We start from the raw sequence: 21,337 nt of genomic DNA, 5'->3' as shown, positions 1-21,337 counted from the left end.
AGTACCTGAGGAGCGTGAACATGAATTTACTTTTTGGATACGTCTCGATTCTCAATGGATCTCTTCATTTCAACAAGAGAGATGATGGGTAAGAGAGCGTCTTCATTCTTTTCCTTCCATGGATCTTCATGGAAGAGTTCTCCTGGTCCCCAGGGGACAGAAGACCCCAAAACATTAGAACATCCAGGTAGAGACTGGCTGCCCTGTGAAACAGCGGGCTCATTCCTAGAGCAGAGAGGATTCATAATCAGAAGCAAGTGCCTCCATGAATTGTCTCTGTGAATCCGAGGCTTTCCACTTAGCAGTTACAGATTAATCAATGGCCAACTTTGAGTAGCACAGTACCTGGAGGGCGTTTTTCCTGCCACAGCTCTTAAGAGAAATGGGAGCTGAACTTACCCCTGCATTGATTGCCAGGGTCAGGTGGGAGTCATTTATCCCTGCGCAGACACTCCAGGGACAAGCAGAAAACAGCAGAGGCTCTGTGAATAATTGGACGTGTCCAGGCAGCTCGTCCGGGGGAGCCTGTGCGTGTGGAAATGGGAGCAACACGCAGACCTCATTCCTGGGAGGCAGGGCCTGCCTTCCCGCCAGAGGCTCCGGAGGCCTCGCGCGGGCGGGCTCTGCGCTGCTCTCAGAAGTCCATGTCTGCTCTATTCCAAGGCAGCTGCATTTCCTAATTCATCCTCTTCCCCACCCCCGCCCCTGCCAGCCGGTCCAGAGCTTTTAATCCCAACTTTGAAGTCTATTTTGCTTGCCAAGTCTAGAATCTCCAATTCCAAATTCTGTACTTGTTCCCTTTTTCCTTCATTTTTTTTAAAACGACAATTGTAATTTTGACTGGAGAGAGACTGTGCCTCTCTGGAGGTCTGAGGCTTTCCCGTGTAGCAGCGATAATGAAAAGCGGCTTCCGCTGTGCTGGCTCCCATTCTACGGCAGCAGTGAATTCTGGAAATCAAGACCGTTTTCCACGTGACTTTGAGTCTAGACAATCAGGTTCTATAACCTTTCCCCTTATAGCTTGCTGCTAAAAAGTGAGAAGTGTTGGGGAATGCTGGGGAGGAAGGGAAGCCTCTGGTCAGGACAGATCGCCTAGCTCTGGATAAGTGCAAGCCTCCCAACGGCCTTTAATACGGGTAGAGAAAGTTCCCCTGTGTTTGGCTGTACCAGCTTGAGAAAGCTTGCCACCTGGGAAGACGGCTGCTGCATCTGTTGAGCTGGGAGTGGTCCGCACGAGGCTAAGGTCCTTCTGTCCAATCCACATGTCCCACGTCTGCAAGCCCACCCTATCCTGTCTTCCTGTTTACCTGCTCGTATATAAATGCGCTGCAGCCCCCCAATAAAGTCGAGCTAGATTGACTCTCTGAATGGCTCCCGGAGTGGTGTGTCTCCATCGTTCTTACTCTAATCAGGGTGTTGCTGTTCATTGCCAGCGAACTGACAGCGACAGAGAAGAACTAAATAAACTGAAAATTGACCCTATAGATGGCAGAACAAAAGGCTGGGGAGCAGACAGATTTCTCCTGGCGCCCTTCTTCCTGGCATCTTGACCACTCAGTTGACCAGAAGTCCTATCACATGGCCAGTTGGTTGAAGTCCTTATTTGTTCACCTACTCCTTCCTGCGGGCCTAGATGTGACTGGGGAGAAACGATGGGAATCTTCAGCTGGGGGAAAGTCGTAGGTATTTGCTCTGGGCTAATATCTTCCATCCTTTCTTTTGGTTTAAAGACACCTCCTTCCAGCTACCCTCTGAGATCCCCTGTTTTATTAGTACTTCAGTATCCGTTGTTAGGTGTACCTGTCCGATTTCTTTCTGTATCTGTTGTTAGGTGTTGACTCTATGCACAACAAAGCAAAATCTTGTCCCAAAATGTGCCATCTTTACACTCTTCGCTGTGCTTAAGGCCCCTCTTGCAATCACTGTGTCACATCATTCCATTGAGGATCTTCCTCGCCTTCACTGACCTTTTCCTTTTCCAAGTACAATATCCTTTTCTGAAGACTTAAGACTGTGGAAACGGACAAAATTGGCTTACAATATTGTTAAGTGTATACTGCATCCAAACAATCATGAAAACACTAAGCACATGAACAAGGAGAAGTGAGAGTAAGGTAGAGGAGCCACAGAGATCATTTCCGAGACTATTCTTGGTGACAGGAGCAGTAGGGCTGGGAGAAATACAACCTGGGAAGCCATAGAGCCATCTTTCTTCCCTGCATTCCTTGGCAGTTAGGTTAATGGTACGACCTATTAGGTGGTCCTGGAGAAGATGAGCCGTAGCAGATGGAGAGGACTTCTGTCTTCAGAGCACCAGCTGTGTAAACCGGTACAGACTCCAAACTAGTCAGCTCTGCAAAGAACCCTCTGCAGCCAATAAGAGCTGGCGAGTCATCTGAGACAGAGCAGAAAAACCTGCAGGTGAGCTTTTGGGAGTTTAGTTGCTGGATCCCTTAGATCTACCCTCGAGGGAAGGGATTTACGCTGCCCCTTGTTATGTGAACATGAGGCAGTGCTGAGTAGTCATTCCTGTTGACAAATAGTTGGATCTCACTATTCCATTTTCCATGATGGGCCCAGCAGCATATCTTCCCTAAAGGGGAATACACACATACTCATGTTGGTATTTTCCAAGAGGACGTTTTACCATTCCCACACCTACTTTTCTCCACGCTTCCCAAGTTGTGGTTTTCAAACATTTTCTTGAGGGGAAGAAATTCTTCCTTACATTGACCCTGACTGCAACACAATCAATCCCTTGAGGATGAAACCTTGCTAGATCTTCCAAGGAAAGCAAGCAGTAAGACCACTCTTCTGCTGTGGGATAAAGGTTTTCCTGAGATCTGGATGATCTGCTCTTTGAGAGACACCAACCACAGACAGGCTTCATTCAGTGAGGGTACAATGTCTGTGTCTCTCAGGGAACAGCACCAACTAGGCTGTCAGAGAGTCCTTTCTCCTGTTGGAAAACCCAACCCACAAATTCTCTGGGCCTACCCAATGTCAGCCCTTTCCCAAAGCTCATTGGCTAAGGGGATCTATCTCTCTCTCTCCAGGATATACCTCCAGAATACTCCTTCCTTCCTTTTGCCAACTCCCAATTTTCTGCCTTAGAGGTTGCATTATCCCAAAGTAGCCCAAATAAGGTACCCTACCTTGGGGTTCAAGCTAGAACAGGATGAGGGAAAATGCCAAAGGGTAACAGAATAGCTCAGGATTCCAGATTACATGATTGTCTCAGAAGCCAGCTCTCTTCAGGGCCTCTGATAATTAGTATACAATCCCATGCCATGGCCTACCCAACTGTGAAATAACCAGATAATATACTTACCTCCACAAAGGGCAGAGAGGCCCAGGAGCCACTCTGCAAGTGAATGGCCTGCCAAACTCTCAATTGAGTGTGGGGAGTGTAGCAGAAATCTGTCAAAGCATCATTGCAACAACATGGGCTCCAACCCCCAGCCCAGCCCACCCACCTTCAATCCAGGTGATAGAGTGAAGGGCGGGAAGAGGGGGAAGGCAGGGAAGATGTGCAGGCATGCATCGCATCGCATTCCTGGGCTTGCCTTCTCCTCCCCACCCAGGAGGAGTCAGCATACTGACAGGTTCCAGTATGTGTGAGGGGAGTGCAGGGGACAACAGTGATTGGATAACCAGAGTCAAATATGGCAAGTAACTCATTAGGGTAATGAGGAGTAGAGGCTGCAGCATTGCCCAGAAGGTGGGAAAGGAGGACTGGAAATAAGCTAAAGGCTAAGAAGGCAGAGATGACACCGAAACAGGGTGAGAGCGCGAATACAGGAGGGAAGAGAATAAAAAATTCTGTTGGTCAAAAGAAGGAAGGAGGAGAAGGAAAGAAAAGGGGGGCAGGAAAAAAAATAATTGCTTTTTATTTATTTATTTTTTTTGGTGTTTTTCAGTTAAATTTTTTTTTTCTTTCTTTTTTTTTTTTTTTTTAAGAATCTCACACCTGATATTCCACGTTCCATCCATTTCGGTTCACCAAGGACAATGAAGAAATTCTCTTGCCTTTCGTATTCCTCCTCATCTATTATTTTAACCCTTATGGTTTTCCTGTAGGGACAACAAGAGAGAGAGTGTGTCGACTGGATCGGCTGGGTGGTTGGTAACCTGGAGCACAGCCTTTAAAACCATTCCCCATCGCTCCTTCCACATGCACCCGAGTCTCGCTGTGCTGGCTTTTGACAGGACTATGGCGGATTGTGTCGATCTTAGGCAAAAATAGAGGCTTAGTTTTCCTTGTCTCTTTGTTCTTATGAGAGGGAAAGGTAGCCAGGAGGCAAAGAAAAGTGGGCAAAGGAAGGTATCGAGGAGGGCCGGAGAGGAATGGGCAGGCAGAGAACCTGGGGTGGGGGACGGTGGGGAGGAGTCGCTTCAGATCCTGCCGATGGTTAGTCAGAAAAAGGACAGGCAGCACATTCCACTGGGCATCACATGGCAGCAATAGCATTGCTTGGGCAGTGAGTTAAACTACTGGTCCTTGAACAAGACCCACGACTGTTCCGAGGCAGACAATATGGTCAACAGACCTAGGGTCTGTTTTCCTTCCTGGTGTCCTTAGCCCCTCCTCACACAAGTCTCATAAAGACAAATTCAAAAGAAAAATATTTATGAAGAAGGGTACCACAGAGAGAGAGAGCGAGCTAGAAAAAGGGAGGCAGAATTACCTTATCCTTTATCTCCTAAGGCAACAGTGGTGGGAACTAAAATATGTAATTGATAATAGAATAGATTATAATATAATCTTACAATATAATCTTATCCAAAATAGAATATTTTCTATTTTAGTATTTATAGCTAAAGCATACTTGGAGAAAATGTCAAGTAAATAAGGTAAATAAAATTCAAAATATCTTTTTGACTTTTCCTTAATTAGCATTGTGTATCAAGACTGACTTCCTTAAATACTGGTAATTATATGTCTGAAGGACAAAACAATGGAAGTTTCTTTTTCTCACTAGGTGGCCTGTACAAAGCATAGTATTTTAAAATCCATATCATGCAGGGAAGCACAGTTTGCCTGAATTTTACTTCCAAAGACTAGCTCGTAGCTGGCTCAGGTCATAGTCATGTGGAGGGCCGCTGTCTGGACCTGACTCTCCTGTGTAGCTTCTCCTTCCTAGAACACAACTGTACGCAGCTAGTGCCACTAGTCAGCTGGATTTTTCAGTCATTCATTTTGTTTGGTTGTTTATGTCCTGAGACCTAAATGCTCCCCAAAGAGACAGAACAACGCTACAAGTGGCAGCCTAGAATATCTGCTCAGAGCTCATGATTGTCTCTTACGTTTTGAAGGTGTACTCAGCTTTGCCCTCTATAAAGTGGTACACAAGTGGACCTGAGATGGTTCACTGGGCCCAGGACTAGCAGTGCACATGGTGTGTGTGCATATCACGTGTGTGTGTGTGTGTGTGTGTGTGTGTGTGTGTGTTTTACAATTGTGTTTTTGTTAGCTTTTTTCCCCTGTCATTTTTCTTTCATGCCTTGCTCAGCAGACACACAAAAAGGCTCACTGACTGTTAAGAAGCATTTTGTGAGATTTTTCTCTCCAGGCCTTGCATATGGAGTCCCTGGAATGATGCTGATGTCAACCTGGGCTATCTTCTTGCTGCAAAGACAATGAGATGGGAGTCGGGTGCCTGTGACCATGGCAATGACCTGATGAAGACTGATTAATGGGAAAAGAGAATGAATGGTGCTTCTCCTACAGTATGGCCTATTCTGAATGGGAGAGTTCTCTGACTTGCTCCATCTACTCTGGGAAGTCCCATGAACTAAGGTCTAATTCTTCTTTCCCACTAGTCTCTGCCTCCGCACCTAGATTTTCTTAATAAGAAAAGTTGGGACAGGAGGGCAAGGAACTCAAACCTGTACTTTCAACTCCATCAAAGTTCAGCAGAGAACTGTGCCTTCCACGTAAGGATGCAACAGATAAAGCTCCTAAGGCTTGTTGGGGCTTTGGGATGATCCACAAATAGAAGCATGATTCAAATATATTGAGTCTTAATGTCTAGGAACTAAACCTTTAACCTTAAGAATAAGTGCATCTGGAATAACTGAAACCTGTGAACACTTGGAGAATAATTGGCAATCTGTGCTGAGAGCTGAGGTCGGTTTCCCCATACCACCCTACTGCCTGGTTCTGTGCTATCTGATCTTTTTCTTTCCTGAAGACTAAGTGATCCAAAAATCAGGGAGTCTCACATGTGATATTAAGCCAGTCACAAAAAGCAGAGAGTCTGATACTCTGGCTAGTGTCTTGGTCTCTCTCTCTCTGTGTATCCACCCACTTCTTATCCCCATACATTTTACTATGGGCTCCTGAGCATCCTTCTTATTGGTACCATGTGACAAGCTGCTGGTGTTAGGATAGGTGAGGGAAGCAAAGAGAGGGGAGGGAGAGTGTAAACAAAAGAGAATAAAATAAAGTAAGAGTCAGGAAAAGGGAACCAGAGAGGTGAGAGGAAAAGAGACAGAGCTGGAGACAGATGAGACAAAGAAAGAAAGAGATGAGGAGAAAAAAAGGTTAATGTTAGTGTGAAGGACAGGGTACTACACCTTTCTGAAAACTCATATCCACCATGCGGGGACCCATCATCTCAATGAAGTAATTCTTGTTTTTCTCATACGCCTCATCATCAATTACCTTGACGTGAATTGTTTTGCTGTGAATGGAAAAATAAGTATCATAAGCAGGGAGAGCAGAGTGAAGGCAAGTCAGCCAGGAGAAGACGCAGGAGGAGAAGGCGACTGTGGAAGGCTCCAGGAAGGTCAAATTTTGCCCAACACCACAAGGGCACCAAAGGACATGGTCGTCCCTGATCTCTTTCCCAGGCTCCCTAGGCTTCTCTGGGGCTACATGTAGCCTCCTGGCGTGATCTGACTTGAGTGGAAAGAACTCAAGCTTTGCAGTCAACGGTTCTGGCTTCTAATCCTGGCTCGTCTGTGTGACCTTGGACAAACAAGTGTCCTGATATACAAATGGGACAAATAAGACTTAGTTCATCTCCGGGGTGGTGATGAGAGCCATGAAATAGACAAATAAAAGGTCAGGCATTAAGATTTCTCGCAATGTTTTTTTCTTTATCCTTCTTGGTTTAGGAGAAAGGGAGAATTTTCTTTCTTTATTTTTACTTTTGAAATCTGAAATTTTTACTTTTGAGCCTAATCTGAAAGGATTCTTTTACACAAAGAGCAGAAGAGTATATGTAGGTGTGTGGGTGGGGTGGGGTGGTTTTCAAGTTGGCCTATGGGAGTCTCACCTGGAAAAGGTAGAACTTCCCTTCTCCCCACAATGCTTATCACAGGGGAACCAGAAGAGCAACGTGGCCCAAGTCAAACACATAGCTTACAAGCTACTGGGATGCATTCTCTCGCCTGGCCTCTTCAAGGCCAGGCCTATAGTGCCTGGCTCACATTCATTCTAGGGAGCTCTGAATTATGATTATCTTAAAAGTCACAGAATTCTTTTGTGACTAGCACAATTACATTTTTATGTTAAAGACATTATTTCTTTAAACATTTAAAATATAAAACTATATTAATAACCCTGTTTTGCATTTCTTTCTTTCTGCCTTTTTTTTTTAATACATATGATGAAAAAAGCATCAGACATGGAATTAAGTCTGGCCCTTTCGTAGCCTCAGGTCATCACATCAGACATTTCATGGCCAGAAGTTTAGGTGTCTCCTAGTAGGCATTCATGATATGAGGCGAAGTCTCCCTTGGGCTTTGGGAAAGAAGGGTCCATGCAGATGCCCTATTCAGCTGCTATGATTCCCTCCCCAACACCCAGTTCCAGTATCTTAATGTCTGCCCTTTGCTGAGGAGGCTGAGGCCTGAAGATTCTCCTTTATCCTTTTTTTTTTTGAAAGTCTGGATATCTTTACATCCAGTTTAGAACTCTCTCTCTGCTTCTCTGAACTTTCCCACACTGTCTTCTACACAGCTTCCATGAGCCACACTGTTGTCCCTTAAAATCAGCGGTGGGTCCCCTGTTTCTGAAGTGAATGCCATAGGGGTCACTAATACACCCTGTCCCTGGCTCGCCACCACCTACAAGAGACAAAGATCCTGAATCCTCATCACTCGCTCACTCTCCTCAGCTGAAGAAAACCCTGGTGAGCCACCACAGAGAGCCTGGTTGTCCCACCGGGGAAGGACCACAATCTTGGGGCCTTCCTCCACAGCAGGAACACTGGAAGAGTAAGTGCACTGGTGATAGAGGCTAGTGAGTGACCTTCAGAGCTCACCTCCTCTCTTCACTAGCTGTGTGACCTTGGGCAACTTACTAACACTCTTCAAGTCTCAATTATAAAATGAGTTAATATCTACAGTCCAATGTCCTTACATGAGATGGTACATACAAAATACTTGGCAGGGCACATGTCCCTGAACCAAATCAAAACCACTGCCTTCAAGTAGTCCCCAGCTCACAGCAGCCCTTCATCAGGCTTCCAAGGCTGTAAGCTTTATGGGAATTGACGGCCCATCTTTCCTCCAGTTAGTGCCAGGTGGATTCTAGCTGCTAACCTTCCAATACAGCACAACATGGAATGCACTCCACTACAGGAGCTCCCATCACACAGGAGATGTTTACTAAGTAGCAATTATTCTTAGTTAAGGGAGCTGCAGTGGCCTAGTGATAAAGAGCTGCACCACCAGCTTAAAGGCAGGTGGTTTGAGTCCACCAGCTGCTCCACAGAAGAAGGGGGAGCAATCTCCTTCCAAGCGGTATACAGCCTTTGGAAAACCCCTGGAGAGTCACACAACAACAGCAACAACATTTTAATAACAACAACAACAACATTGTTGTTGTTTTTAAGTGTTGTTGACTTGAGCACAACTCATAGTGGCCCTATGAATAAAAGACCTGAACCCTGTACTGTCGTTTCTCTATGTTCATAGAGTTTCCAGAGGTATACGGTTTAGGAAGTGGAAGCCAAACCTGAATCAATCTGGGAGCTCCACCAAACACTGTCCATGATGGGTAACCATTATGGTGTTTGATACTCCAGTGACACAACATTCAGCATCACAGCAACCCAAGTTACCTCAGTACAGCAAGTTGACAAACCAGTGCTGTACCAATTAGAAGAATGTTTATCTCAAACACAATTAACACCAACCGCCTTTTAAATACCAGGCCTTCTCACCAGTTCTGGTTGAATCTAAACAAAGAGGCTTCCAGCCCACAGCTCATTGTTAGCGAAATCCGGCAAATCCAAGTTGCTAACCAAAATGTAGGCAATTCAAAAAGAGTTAGGAATCTGCTTCAGAAAGATTACAGCCAAGAAAATGGTATAGGGCACTTCTACTGAGGCACATGTGGTTGCTATGAATCAGAATTGATGTGACAGCACCCAAAACCAGTGCCAACACCACTTAAATGATGTAATAATAATCTCAGCTCAATAGTTTGAGAATAAAATACATAAGGGTGTGTCTACCCATTCAGTGAGAGAATAAGGAGAGCTAACAAACAGAATTGATTGCTGAAGAGGGAATAAGACACTAGAAAAAGTAGTCAGGCCAAGGAAAGGTTTGAAGAAAATAGAATGATACTTAGTTCAGTCTTAGAGGGTCTTGGAATGTTAAAGAATAAAGTGAAGAAAAATGCTTATACTCTCTCAAAATCTAGTGAAACTTAGCTTGGCTAGCTGGAACTAATTTGGAGGGTAGAATGAGTAGAAATTGCAGACTGCCTGCCAGCTTCTCTTACTGAGCTCTTTCACTGGGAAAGACAACACATCTGTTTGGACTTAGGTGCTACCCTTGCCTGGAGGCTAGAGAAATCCCTTCCAGCTTGTGAAAACTGAGAAAGTTCTCACTTTTGCTAAAGCTACAAATGAGGCTACAGAGACACTTAAACATATTTCATAGAAAGCACCAGCCAGGTTTTGAATGTCTCCATCTCAGTCAATGGCAACATTATCTACCAAAACGCTCCAAACCTATAATCACTCCTGATATCTTTCTTTCCACCACACCCATCAGCTCCCCTTCTGACCCTGTCTCACTTTGAATGCATTACCATCTTCCACCTTGTTTGAAGATCTCAGTCAAAGCACAATTGTGGCTCCCTCAGATTTTGTAATAACCTTCTAAGTAGTTTTCCTACCTTTGCCCTCTTTCTCCTATTCAACACCACTTAATGGCTGGAGTTATCTATTAAAATCCAAGTCAGGTCGCATAATACCCTGAGTAATTTGAATAAATACAAATACAAATGCCTAGTAGACTTCATTCATAATGTCCTACTTTGCTGGTATGTCCTGTACACACTAGTCTTTCTTTCTATTCCTCAAAATCTTCTCACATAATGTGTCAGCCTTACAATTCCATTTCCCTCTGCCTGGAATTCTCTTCTTAAAGGTCTTTGCTTGTCCTCATCCTTTGATTCTTAGCATAAAAACCACCTCCTTGTCCAGGGATTCCTTGACCATCCTTCTTAGAGGTGATCTGTCCTCCCCCTGACACTTCTCATCGCACTACTCTACTCATTGGCTTCACTGAGCCTGAAATCAGATTATTCACTTGTTTATGGTACCTGTCCACAGTAGGACAGTAGGATGTAAGCTCTGTGAGGACAGAGAACCCATCTCTTACTTGGAACTGTTGTCTCAGTGACTGGCATAGAGGCAATCCTCAATCCAGATTTGTTGAGCACCTAAAACAATTTCTAGAACTTCATGTTGAGTCAGGAGTTTTATGACATGAGCCTACTCTACTTTTTCACAGTAAAATATAACTCAGTATTGTTGTTATGTGCCCTCCAGTCTCCTGTGACTCAGAGGGACCCTATGGACAAGGGATCTAAATCTTGTCCCTGTAGCATCCTCACCATCTTCAATATACTTAAGCTCATTGTTACAGTCACCATACCTGAGAAACCTTTTTTTTTCTTGAAACTTTTCTCCCCCAGACGATTTTGAAGCCCAAGGATTAGTAGGACAGAGAGGACAGAAACCCAAGGTCTAAGGGATATCTCTCAACAATAATCTTAATTAAACTCATTGGTTTGGGGTAAAGCTTTGGCATGCTACATCCATCTCTTCCCTCCATTTCACTGGCAACTCTGAAAGGTCACTGGAAGTTCTGAACTGTGCAGGAGTTGAACTGTCTGAGCAGCTGTGTTAAGGGCCAGAAATGTTCTCAGACACCTCAAAGCCTGTGCCTGCTCTCCTTTAAGCCTTCTAGTGAAAGAGGTGCCAACAGGGACAATATTTCCTGCTAAAATGTGGTGGTGTCACTGCCCAAGGTGGATGCTCCCAGAAGCCCTCCTACCTACAGCCCCAGAAGGATTAGCAATATCATCCATTTTGGGGTTGCGTGGCTGCCCTGTCAAAATATTCCTTTGCACCAAAGACAATTCCAAATCATGTTTCTAGTCCTTCAACTCAGTTCACACTTTCAAGTCAGAACCCTTTCATAGTTGAGACTCCAATGAGTTTCCACGGCTGTAAACCACACAAGAGGGATTGCCCATCTTTCTCTTGCAGAGCTGGTGATTAAAACTGCCCAAGAAGTACAGCATTTAGGTTAGAAGCACAACTCTCTATAGATTACGCCACCAGAGCAGAACTGCAAAAGGAGTAAGAGGAGGGCGTTGCGAATGTCACATTATGCAAGGATTGTAGACATGTATGGTAACATGTATTTTTAGTCCATGTCAAATACCATGATAAAAACCCTGTCTTCTTACTTGAGTCCTGCAACATAGGTATCATTACTTCTATTTTAAAGAAATTCTGAAAGGTTGAGTTACCCTGCATAGAGTCACAGAGCTAGTAAGCAGCAGATCTGTGTTTTAGTCAATGTTCCCCATTATTCCTGTAGCTTATTTCCTACAATTTCTTGCTGTTATTCCCAAGTTGCAGCTAGAGAGAAGAGCTACAAAACTCCTCCAGTTAAATTCAGGTGGCACAAGCAGGTAATAAGTAGGTTTGTCTTCTACATTGAGCTGTAAGTAGGTGTCTTCCATGACCCTGACTACCAGAAACAATCTCTATGTACAGACTTGGGATCTGATTTAGTGACCTCTTCTCTCCTGATTGCTACAAAGGGCTCTTCACCATATCAAGAAGAGTTCTCTTTCATCATTTTTAAATGTATCCTCACTGCTTTGGGCCAGCTCATTCTCACAGGCTTCCTTGACTTGGAACTATTGAACCTAACTGGTGGATGAGCTATTCAGGACCTTTCCAAAATCTCACATCTCAATGAGGTTCTTCTTTCAGTCTCTTCTAGCTCCCTTGTTGGATTGCAGGAGCCCCAAATTTTCATCTACATTTCAGGTTCTGTGATTCTCACAGAAAAGCCCTCATAAATCCACCTTGACAGTCCTACATTTACATCAATCCCAGGGCTGATGTTTTTATGTGACACTGAGTTGCTGGTGACTCATAGAGCCCCTATGGACAACAGCTCTGAACCCAGTCCTATCCTGAGCCAGTCTCACTGCCTCTGACATACTACCCTCATTACCCCTGTCACTGTGTCAATCTATCTCCTCCAAGGTCTTCCCACAATGACCTGATGCTCACTGTGATGGGTTGGGTTTATAATGGGGCATGGCAGCACATGGTTAAATCTTTGCTTTTCCAAATCCCCACGTATTCAGTACTTGATGATCTTCTTAACTATAGCGAACAGGGGAAGGCGCAACTGAGGTAACTGCTTAATTATGGACCTGGGCTTCAGGATGTGGGCATGGTCAAGGTGGTGGCAAAATCTCCAAAGAGGTAATTTCCTCTCCATTTCCTAAATATTAGAGGAAATTGGAAGAATTTCAAATTTCTAGAACAGCAGTCTTCTAGAGTAGATGTTCTTCCTTCTCCAGATTGCTGTGCCTTGGAGAACACAAAGTAGTAGAGTTTTTGTTTGTTTTTTTTTATTGTCACATCTCTTCACAACACAATTTAATAACCACTAAACAGTTATGTCTACTAAATACACTGGACAAAAATGGCATAAATGTTTACACCATCCCCCTGTAAACAAGGGCTCTGTGCACAAGATAACACATGAATTAATAATGCATACCACAAAAAAAAAATAATGCATACCACAATATCAATGAGGGAAAGACCATCACTTTAAATAAACTATTCCATTTATAAATAAACTCTGATTTGTTTTGCTTTTGTTTAGCACACATTTACAGACCTGATCAATTAAAAGAAACAATACATAAAATATCTTCCTCTGAAAATAAAATGTTGAGAAATGGACCACTATGAGAGAATTCCGGTAGGAAAACCAGGTAAGAAGCAAGCAGAGGCTGAGGAAGTGGAGAGGACTATCATACTGCAACCTATTTCTGTTCGCATACCCCAACACAAGGACAAGAGTGGCTGGCCAGGAGCCTGTTTTTACTTGAATTCCAGCAAGTTGCAATCAATCTTGTAATACACATAGGGGTAGTATTCCTGTTGACTGAGGTTTAAGCCTGGAATATCCATAGGAGCATCGATAATCGCTGCCGCACTGCTGTCCAGGTGTTTGTACAAGCCATACAATACTTCTCTCAGTTTCTTGATTGTTTTCTTATTGGGCTGAAGTAGCATTGCTTGAAAGTTCACTGGCAAGCCATACCTTAAGATAGACTCAACAAAAACTCGCAATGCTTTTACATGAATCCAGGCTATGAATGCCTCACTAAAATTCACTTTCAGCTACCGCATGAGTGGTCCAAACTGCTTTTTCTTGTCAGTAGAAAGCCTGTTCATTTCTTCTTTATCTGCTTTCATCTCCTCTTCATTGTACTGGAAATCACGCACGATGAATTTATTTTCCCTGGCTTTGTGCCTGAAGTCGTCAACTGCCTTCCTGAACAAGGTGACATTACAAAGGTAACTGTCCTGGTCTTCTGAGAGAACATTGCTAGATCTTGGAACTACCATTTCAGCTAGTGTTTCATACTGCTTCATCCAATCATTGTGGTTCAACTTTGGAACGACCACCAATAATGTGACAAGATATTCTGAATCTAGAACAAAGTCATCCTTCTTCACAATTTCTGCTGGGCTTCGCGTTAGTAAACTTCCCGCATTCTTTCGTTCCAAATTCTGGAGGTTCCCTTTCAGGTTATTGTAGGCAGACGCTCGAGCTTTCAGGTCATTGTCAATCTGAGTCACTCCCTTGGCAATTATTTCCGATATGTTTTTTAGGGACTGCTTGATTGGATATTTGGCCATGTCCCACTGGAATCGTGTTATGTATGTAACCAAGTCAACTCCATTGGCCAACAAATTCTCTTGAACTTTGTCTTTACTGTCTTCTAATACATCTGCCATGTACCGGGCCACTTTCTTAACCACCCCTTCTACAAATGCATCCAGTTTAGCCAGTTCATCTGACAAACCAACCAAGACATCTAGTGTGCCAACCTTTAAGTCAGGAATGTTGAACTTTGACGAAATGGCTAGATTATTGCTCTTCGTGGTGGCTGCGTGCAGTTTCTCCCAGGTCTGCTGACACTTCTTCTCCCCAGAAGCAGATATAAGCCAGAACTCTGTCATGGTTGCTACCAGGTGCTTCTTCTAGAATCAAGAGACCAGGAAGGTGTCAAACGAGGAAGCGGTAGCAGAAGCAGGTACGGAGGCAGACAGCCTGGAGGACATTAACGGCTCAGCGATCCATCCCTCCCCGACCTAAGCTCCGGCCTCATGGGCTTCCTCGACCCCAGCGCCCACGGAGAAAAAACGTAGGAGAGATTTTTAAATCACAAAATGTTATCTTCATTCCGGTGGCCTAGTGGTAAGAAGCCTCACTGCAATCCCAAAGGCATGTGGTTTGAATCTGCCAGCTGCTCCGTGGAAGAAGGATGGGCCATCTCCTCCTGTGCAATTTACTGCCTCTGAAAATCTGCAGGAGTGTCAGCTCTGAGTCAGTTCCGGTTCTATGTTACATAGAATATCCTTTGTTAAAAGATAAAGACTGATCTTTCTTTCCAGCAATTCTAGTTAAGCTCTACCATCAACCTCTAGAATCTGGTATTTTCACATTCTCCACGAGGATTTTACACTCCAGCTCTCTTCATTATGTTGCAAATATGTTGGACCTTTGCTTCATCTTTCCCCCTCTCTTCATCCATCCATCTATCCATCCATCCATCCATCCATCCATCCCTTTTATTCATTAAATATCTACTAACATCTACCACATGCGAGACATGATTATTAAGCAAAAAGGCATAATTATTGCTTTTAAAAAGTCTTCTGGGTGGTAGAGACATAATTAATCAAGAAATTTTAGTAAAGTACAATAAATGTTATGATGAGTAAGGACACAGATGCTGTGGTTATTTACTGTGGAGTCAGAAAGGACTCATAGCATGGGAAGAGGCTCTCACAGAGCAGCTGGTGGATTCGAACCATTGCCTTGGGTTGGGCGAGCAACCCCTTGCCACTCAGCCACCTAGAATAAAATCAGAGAAGCCTCCCCAGAGGACATGATTATCTCAGCAGTGGCCTGAATGATAAATTGAATTGTCTGGTCAAGAGTTCCGTAAACAAAGCTTCCATAGGGATGGAATAGCATGTGAATAACTTTTTTATTAAATACACATGGCATGTGCATGAGAACATGCATGTGCACACACACAGGGTAGTTTCAAGGAGATGAAATGAGTTCAATTTTGCTAAAGTATCAAGAATGAGGGGTAGAATGTGAATAGATGAGTGAGAAGAGGAGATGCTGTCAGATAATAGAGGGTCCTGTAGCCATGCTATGAATTTGGGACCAGCTGCCTTCCTCTCTACATATACAGGTCTCCCTTGCACCATTCATATAGAGCCCAGGTCCCTCTTAGTACTGAGAGAATGTTCCTACACATCCAGCCCTTACTACATCCTTCAAATGCTGAGTTCCTGACTGTTAACGGCAATTAACCATGGCCTGCCTAATGCATTCCTGGCTACTCTGTTTGCTTACCCTATCTCCTGTGCTAAGCTGTATATGTAGGAAGATAAGTCTTACTTTCAATCAGGAAAGGTGTGTTTCAGGGTGGTATCCCCTCTTAATATCTATTCAGTTAGTATGCTGAGCAAATTATCCAAGAAGCCAGACTCTGTGAAGAAGAATGTGGAATCAAGATCAGAGGAAGACTCATCAACAACCTGCTTTATGTAGATGAAACAACCTGTTGTTGTTATGTGCTGTCAAGTTACCTACTACCTATAGTGACCCTGTGTAGAGCAGCTCTGAACCCTGCCCTGTTCTGAGCCAGTCTTGCAAATTTTGATACACCAACCCCCATGAAGCACTTGCTGCAGAAGATCAAAGACTAAAGTCTTTGATATTATATCTCAACATCAAGAAAACAAAAATTGTCACCACTAGACTGATAGGCAACACCATGATAGATGGAGAAAAGATTAAAACTATCAACATAGTAATTTTACTTGGTCTTTTGGATACAAACCCATGTGGTACCAGCAGTCAGCAATAGGGAGATATACTGCATTGGGGAAGTCTGCAGTCAGGGACCTCTCCAAATTACAGAGGAGCAACAAAGTCAATGTGAAGGTTAAAGTGTACCTAATTCAGGCCATGACCTTTTCAATCACTTCTTATGTCTCTGGGAACTGGACTTGAATAAGGATAACAGAAGAAGAATTGATGCCTTTGAGTTGTGGTGTTAGAGAAGAGTTGTGAATATCCCATGGACTTCCAAAAGAATAGACAAATCAGTCTTGGAGGAAAAGCACTGGGAATGCTCTTTAGAAGAAAAGATGATAAAGCTTCACCTCACAAACTTTGGGAATGTTGTTAGGGGATGCTATTCCTTGGAGAGGGACATTATTCTTGGAAAGACAGTAGGTCAATGAAAGCAAGGGAGCCTCTCAACCAGACTGACTGACATTGTGACTGCTGTAATAGGCGCGAGCGTGCCAGAGATGACGAGACGGCACAGGATGGGACAGGGTTTAGATCAGGGTCACTATACTTGACTTGATAGCACCTAACAACAACATGTCTTCCTTTTGTGTCCGTCTTTGATTTCTCTGCAGTGCTTAGATGAGCTAGGAATGTAGAGCCAACCAAAGTAAACTCACTGCCATTAAGTCTATTCTGACTCCAAGTGACATGACATGATGGAACATAGTGCTGTCCTTGTTAACGGGAGGAAATTGCCACATCCTGTGGAATGGCTGGGAGTATACGCCTTTTGATTAGCAGTTAATCTCTTAACCAGTGAGTCACCAAGCTTTCTTGGACATCGAGGAGGTGTGCTTAAATGCTTGTGGCTATGGTCCATTCATCTATCCAGTCATTCAGCCACTCATTATTTATCAAAAACTTCCCATTTCTGATCTCCTGGCATCAATCTAGCTGTGTGTCCACATACAGACAGCAATGCTTTTCCATATTTCCTTTGCTTTGTTCATACAGAATTTCCAAGAGTTGGGAGGAGTACCATTATGCTCTAGGAAATGTTCTGATTTTGATGAATGATTGAGAGAGGGGACCACCTTATTCATATTCTCGGTCTGTTCTAATACATTTTGGCTTGACTGCATCAAATCTCAAGGAGGCTCCACAGACCAACCATTTCACATAGCCGCCATGAATACTTAAAAGTATGTATATGTATATGTATATGTATATGTATATGTATATGTATATGTATATGTGGTGCTGGAAAAGAGTATTGAGCATGCCATGAGTTCCAAAGAGGAAAAACAGGTCTGTCCTAGAGAGGATGAAACCAAGTTGTTCTGTGGAGGCAGGGATTTTGAAGCTCCATGTCACATAGTTTGGACATGCAGCCAGAAGGACATCATGTGTGGAAGGGTAGAGAGACAGCACAAGAGAGGAAGACCCTGGATGAGATGAACTGACTCAGCGACTGGAGTAATGGGGTTAAGTGTGTTAGAGACTGAAATTGGCTCAGGATGGAGTAGGGTACACAGATGTTGTATACATAGTCACTATGAGTTGCAAGCAACTTGATGGCACAGAGCAACAATGTGTGTGTGTCTGTGTGTGTATGTGTGCACTCACACACATGAAATAATGAACATGTATCAAATGTCTAATTAGGGATCTCTGAGGGGTTAGTGGAAAGGAGTTGTGCTGCCAATCAAAGAAGCATGTGGTTCAAATCCATTAACTGTTGGAAATCTCCTCCTTTGCCATTTATTGCCTTTGCAAACCTGCTGGAGGGTCAGCTATGAGTCTGTTCCAACTTGATGGTACATAACAAAAACTGCAACAACAACACTTCTAGGACAAAAGTGTGCTCATCTCTTAAGTGATAAAAAAATTTTCCACTCTCTTAGATGAATACCCTATGGTATTCTCATCCCTGACTGAATGTGTATACATGAGCGACAGAAGATTCCACTGTTTAGTGGAGGGACAATAAATATAATCTTATTGAAAGTCATCTCTATAGGAGACTTCACCTAGTTATTTTCAACAGGGAATTAAATTTCCAACCTCCATAGAAGTGGAAGCATGCTGATTTTAACCCACACAAGACTATTTTTCACAGTAATAGTTGCCCCCCCCAAGTGTGTTCAGCCTTCCTCCCCAGGCAGTGAAGGATACAAAGATTCACAACTTGAATTCTCTCCCCCTGTTAAGTCAAGAAGGGAAGTAAAACCATTAATAATCTGGGAATAAATGGTTGCTGTATCCTGAAGTTGATAAATCCCCTCTTGGAAAGGCAGTGAGAATAACCCATAAAACCATTTCATTTAACAGAGTATCTGTTCCCAGCACTGAAGAGAACAAGGGGCTGGTTATTTGATTCATGGCTTTGGAGGTGTTGGGTCTCTCTGTCTTGATTCTCTCTGCTGAAGATCTCAGTTTTAAAGAAAGATTTCAATCCAATAAAAAGGAAGTTCATATTGTATAGATAGGAATTTTTTTTTGTTAGGTCCAAGATAAACCTTCTCATGATTAAGAAAAGAAGAGCTGGCTTCTCAGGATCTGAGTTAAATGCAGTCAAAGCTCCTTGCATTCCACTTAATTCCCCAGCCAACAAAACAGTGACAAGGCTCTTTCCTATTTCTGGTGGATAATGTCTAAAGATCTTAGTGAACAGCAAACCCAGGAAAGCTGTGCTGTCCCTGGGCTGGACAGAGAAAAATCCTTCAATTAGAGACTTAATTCCATGAAAGATTAAGTGACTCTATAGACATTTTCTTGACTGAATCAATCAGGGACTAAACAAAGTATAGTACAACTGAGTGAATTCCACTAAAACAGAAGTCAATAAGAATGCTATTCCCTGAAGTTGTGGAAACCGCGGTCCTGAGCAAGAGAGCATTCTACAGGTTGTGTGTTGGCTACAGTGAATGACATTAGTTTTGAGGTGTATTGTGAGGCCTGGGAGTTGTTAGAAACTTTTACATGTGAGATTTTTAAGTGACTTGTTTCCCATTCCAGGTTTTTTCCATTCTACCAGTAAAACGGCAAATTCTTGTTCTGTACTGCCTATACACAAATCCATTGTGTTTCAGTACATTGTATTGTGGTGGCTTGTGTGTTGCTCGATGCTGGAAACTATGCTATAAATATTTAGAACACCATCAGGGTCTTTATGATGGGCAGATTTCAGTGAAACTTTCAGACTAAGATAACTAAGAAGAAACATCTGGTGGTCTACTTCGGAAAATTAGCCAGTGAAAAACCTAGCGATCACAACAGAACATTGTCCTTTAACAGAAACAAGCAATATATGGCACATGGAGTCACCATGAATTGGAGTCAACTTAAAGCAACTAAGCCCCATAAAGAGAGAGTTAAATGAAGAAAATATCTAAATAAATGGGGGGGGGGGGTTCCCTGCGCATTGATAGGGGGACTCAATATTGTGAAAATGACAGTTCCACCAAAATCAGTCTATTATATATTCAACACAATCTCAATAGATACCAAATTCATTTTTTAAGGAGATCAAAAGGGAAACTGTCAAGTTTATTTGTAGAGGGAAGAGACCCCGAATAAGCAAAGCACTTCTGAAAAACAAAAATAAGTGGGAGCTACTGGGAATATACCCTAAAGAAACCAAAACTGCCATGCAAACAGATATTTGCACACTCATGTTTACTGCTGCATTATTTAAAATAGCAAAGAGATGGAAGCAACCCAAGTGCCTATCAACAAATCAATGGATAGAAAAATTATGGTACACTCCTACACTGGAATACTATGCAGCACTGAAAAACAATGAATTTATAAAACAATACACAAATACACAATGCGGGGGATTCTCAAGCACATCATGCTGAGTGAAAAAAATCTCAGTCACAAACGGGCAAATACTGCATAGCAATACTGTTATAAATCAGGTATGACCTGGGAGGTTGGGAGGAGAATAGGATAAGAGTAGGTAGATAATGACCACTGCATTGGAACAGATGAAAGAAAGAACTGTCTAAAATTAATATATGATTAGGCATTATATGTATGACAACAGCCCAGAATAAGAGATATACCATTGCAAAGAGGCCTGGGCCAGGGGTGGGGGAAGTAGGTAATTGTGCAACAATGAATATATTTTTTAAAAAGTGAACTTGGAGAGGGGGAAGGGAGAGTGAGGGGGTAAAATGTGCAAGAATGAACAAATGAAACTTCCCTGTAAATGTTCATTAAAATGTCAATTAAAATAAAATTTTATTTTAAACAAAATTAAGTAGGAGGCTTACTCCCTGACCTCAAAACCTACCACACAGCGGCAGTAACCTAAACCACATGGTACTGGTACAATGACAGACACAGACCAAATGAAACCAGATCAATAATCCTTAAATGCACCTCTCTTTCTATGGCGAACTCATATTCATCAAGGAAATAAAACCTGTCAAACGGGGAAACAACAACCTCTTCAACAAATGATCCTGGTAAAACTGGACTGCTACCTGCAGAAAGCAGAAACAGGATACACATCTCACACCATAGGTAAAAATCAACTCAAGGTGGATCAGAGACCTAGGAATAAAGTCCAAAACTATAAAGTTCATAAGAGACAAACTGGGACCAAGCATAGAAAGTCTGATCTATAAGTATAAAGAGGCTGACAAATACAGCCAGAAATTGACAATCTGTGGAGGATAAAACTGATGAATAGGACTTTCTTTTTTTTTTTTATCTTTTCCCCTCTTCTTTTATATTCATTTGTTTCACAAAGTTCACATACATTATGTTTCACACTATTATTCATTCATGTTGTGTTTCACACACTCATTCCCAAGCATTATGTTTTTGGTTTTTTTTAAATTTAGGTTGTTTATTTTTCATTTCAATGAACATCTACAGAGATTTTGGAATTCCATTCATTCATTGTTGCACCCTTCTCCCC

At 42.8% G+C, this 21,337-nt stretch overlaps 1 protein-coding gene and 1 pseudogene across 5 annotated transcripts in view; both read right to left on the bottom strand.

Moving 5' to 3' along the window:
• The window catches only part of SLC8A3 (solute carrier family 8 (sodium/calcium exchanger), member 3), a 176,181-nt gene that overhangs the window by 15,672 nt on the left and 139,172 nt on the right, over positions 1 to 21,337 (bottom strand). For 3 of the 5 annotated variants that reach the window (XM_006884734.1, XM_006884736.1, XM_006884737.1), the window contains exon 2: positions 3,971 to 4,074. In XM_006884734.1, the coding sequence (XP_006884796.1) occupies positions 3,971 to 4,074 (104 nt within the window). Of the gene's footprint in view, positions 1 to 3,970; positions 4,075 to 6,579; positions 6,687 to 21,337 lie in introns of all 5 variants that reach the window. The other 2 variants (XM_006884733.1, XM_006884735.1) reach the window with 1 other exon arrangement.
• On the bottom strand, positions 13,395 to 14,543 carry LOC102872927 (annotated as a pseudogene).

The sequence above is a fragment of the Elephantulus edwardii genome, unplaced genomic scaffold (genome assembly GCF_000299155.1).
Source record: "Elephantulus edwardii isolate Elephantulus edwardi_28Jun2011 unplaced genomic scaffold, EleEdw1.0 scaffold00037, whole genome shotgun sequence".
Lineage (NCBI taxonomy): Eukaryota > Metazoa > Chordata > Mammalia > Macroscelidea > Macroscelididae > Elephantulus > Elephantulus edwardii.
This window is presented reverse-complemented; position numbering and strand designations above follow the sequence as displayed.